Genomic DNA, 2,655 nt, shown 5'->3' with positions numbered 1-2,655 from the left:
TAGTGTCAAGTGATGACAGGAGCCCTTTTCCTATCCCTTATATTCTATCAAGGTTATCCACCCTTAGGGCAAGTAGCACTCACACTCAGGGTGGGGCACCTATAATTCTACAATCACACCATGAATGAATCCCAGCATCACATCCTTAATCTCAGTATTGCCCAGTCTAGATCCAGCCACCTCAGAAAAGCCCCACCTATGACTGCATCAGGGATTGGGGGAGATATCTAGACACATGCCCTAACAGTTGTTCAGACAAAGAATCAGAAACACATTAACTGCTGTTATCATTATTGTTGTTACTAAGAAAATTACACTAGGGGCTGGGGATTTAGCTCAGTGGTTCCGCCGCCTGCTTCGCAAGCGCAAGGACCCAAGTTTGATCTCCGGCACCAAAAAAAAAAGAAAATTACATAAAGGGATAAGGTAGAAATTCTTGGGCAGGAACAATAGGGAGGAATCTGAGTGAGAAAGGACTGGATATCACTCTTTGCTGGTTTTTCAGTTCACCTTTATTTGCCTTGTGTACTCTCATATGCAAAATATAACAATTGAGTTGAGTAGTATTTATAATATTACTAAAGTTAAAGAAGTAATAACACAGGGAATGACTCTCAAAACAGTGTTAAAAGTTAATTTATGTTAACTTAGATTGAAGGAGGTAAATGTTTCTCAAAGGACTTAAAATACAGGAACCAGATAAAGGAAAAATGAACTTTTTAATAGAATAGAATTTAATTTTAAATAGAATGAAGGAAGAGAACTAAGGAAAATGAAAAAAGACAAATGGATGCATCAAACATGCCAAGAAGTGACTGTTTCCAATTCACAGCTGGGTCAATATATAGAAGGGATCTTTCTAGTATTTACAACAAGCTATTTTTACACACAGAGAGAATAATAACATTTGCATTAATAGAGTCTTCTTCTTAGTGTTTTCTGCAGGGTTGTCTTTACTTCCTTGTTCCTCAGGCTGTAGATCAGTGGATTGAGCATGGGGATCACTGTGGTGTAGAACACAGAAGCCACATTCTCCTGGGCCAGGGAACTGACTGTGGAGGGTTTTAAGTACATGAATGCAGTGGATCCATAGAACAGTCCCACAGCTGCAAGATGGGAGCTGCAGGTGCTGAAGGCTTTGGACCTGCCCTCGGTGGAGCTGATGCGGAGAATGCTAGACAGGATGAAGGCATAGGAAACAAGGACCATTAAGCTGGTGACTACTATGTTGAATCCAGCTAAGAAGAGGACTGTCATCTCCACATCATAGGTGCTAAAACACGAGAGCTTCATGAGAGGGAGGATGTCACAGAAGTAATGGCTGATGAGGTACTCACAATAGCTCAGTTTTAACATGAGGCCAGTCTCTATTGTGGAGCCAATGAACCCCATGGTGTAGACCAGAGCCACCAGCAGGGAGCAGAGAGCATGAGACATGATGATATTGTAAAGCAAAGGGTAGCAGATGGCCACATATCGGTCATAGGCCATCACTGTCAGCATGTAACACTCAGCAATGACAAAAACAAGGAAGAAGTAGAGCTGAGACATGCACCCCACATAGGAGATGACATTTTTTTGGGACACAAAGTTGATTAGCATTTTAGGGGTGATGACAGAAGAATAGCAGAGGTCCACGAGTGACAGGTTGCTGAGGAAGTAGTACATGGGGGTATGAAGCTGTCGATTGAGACATATCAGGGTGATCATGCCCAGGTTCCCCACCATGGTGACCACATGGATCCCCAGAAAGAGGAGGAAGAGGGGCAGCTGGAGCTCTGACCTGTTACTTAATCCTTCAAGAATGAACTCTGTCACTGTAGAGTGATTTTCTGCAGCCATTGTGTCTAGGTGGGAGTCCTGTGGGAATGAGTGAAAAGAACCTTGTGAAAAGCTGCCCTTGCATGGTTTGGGCTGCTGTTTTTCTGTGTTTGGGGTTGCTGAGCCATCCTGGTTGTGGCTGGGCTGTCTTCCCTCAGCTCCTGCTTTTTACTGAGGGGAGGACCAGCCCATGAGTGTTTTGAAGTTCTTAAATATGAGAGAAATGGGGTCAAGATTTGGATCTCTTATTCTTTTCTTGTTTCCCAAACATGCTAGAGATTTGGTACTTGTGTTGCCCTAAAGTAGCAGCATTTTGACCTTGGCATAGATGCAAATTCTCAGGCCTCACCTCAGAGGAACTCTGAGATGGGACTGAGGAGTCTGTGGTTTAGCAATTCCTCCAGGGATACCAGTCCACACTAAAGTTTGAGAATTCCTAAGTAGTTTCATAATTTGTAGTTGGAGATGGACTTTGTCTCAGAAATGAAATTTTGCTGTCATCTATGCAATTCCTAGATTCTGGACATGAACATATGACTATCATCTTAAATTGATGCAGTATCAGGATTGCATGGTAGTTATGCTGTATTGTTTTGTGACAAGTCTATTTTTATATTGAGAAATAAAGAAACTAGTAATATCAGTTCCAAGTGCCTCTATAAGTAACATGGGATAATGTAGATTTAATAATCTTACTTCAAATACTTGATCCTACTACAATGTGAGTTGTCACAAAGTGTGGCATTTCTTAGTTATTCACTGGATGTGGACCTAAGGCAAGGGTTCTCATTATTGCCTGCATATTATAATGACCTAGAACATTTAGAAATGATT

At 41.7% G+C, this 2,655-nt stretch overlaps 1 protein-coding gene across 1 annotated transcript; it reads right to left on the bottom strand.

The window, feature by feature from the left end:
• Positions 1-912: 912 nt before the first annotated feature.
• LOC101717337 (olfactory receptor 8A1) lies at positions 913-1,896 on the bottom strand. Its single transcript, XM_004874454.3, has one exon. The coding sequence runs from the start codon at positions 1,840-1,842 to the stop codon at positions 913-915; it is 930 nt and encodes a 309-aa protein (XP_004874511.2). The 5' UTR covers positions 1,843-1,896.
• Positions 1,897-2,655: the final 759 nt, after the last annotated feature.

This window comes from Heterocephalus glaber, unplaced genomic scaffold (assembly GCF_053883595.1).
Source record: "Heterocephalus glaber isolate CG9 unplaced genomic scaffold, H.glaber_assembly_v1.0 deba00000006, whole genome shotgun sequence".
Lineage (NCBI taxonomy): Eukaryota > Metazoa > Chordata > Mammalia > Rodentia > Bathyergidae > Heterocephalus > Heterocephalus glaber.
Note: the sequence above shows the minus strand (reverse complement) of the source record. Positions and strands in the feature narration are given on the sequence as shown.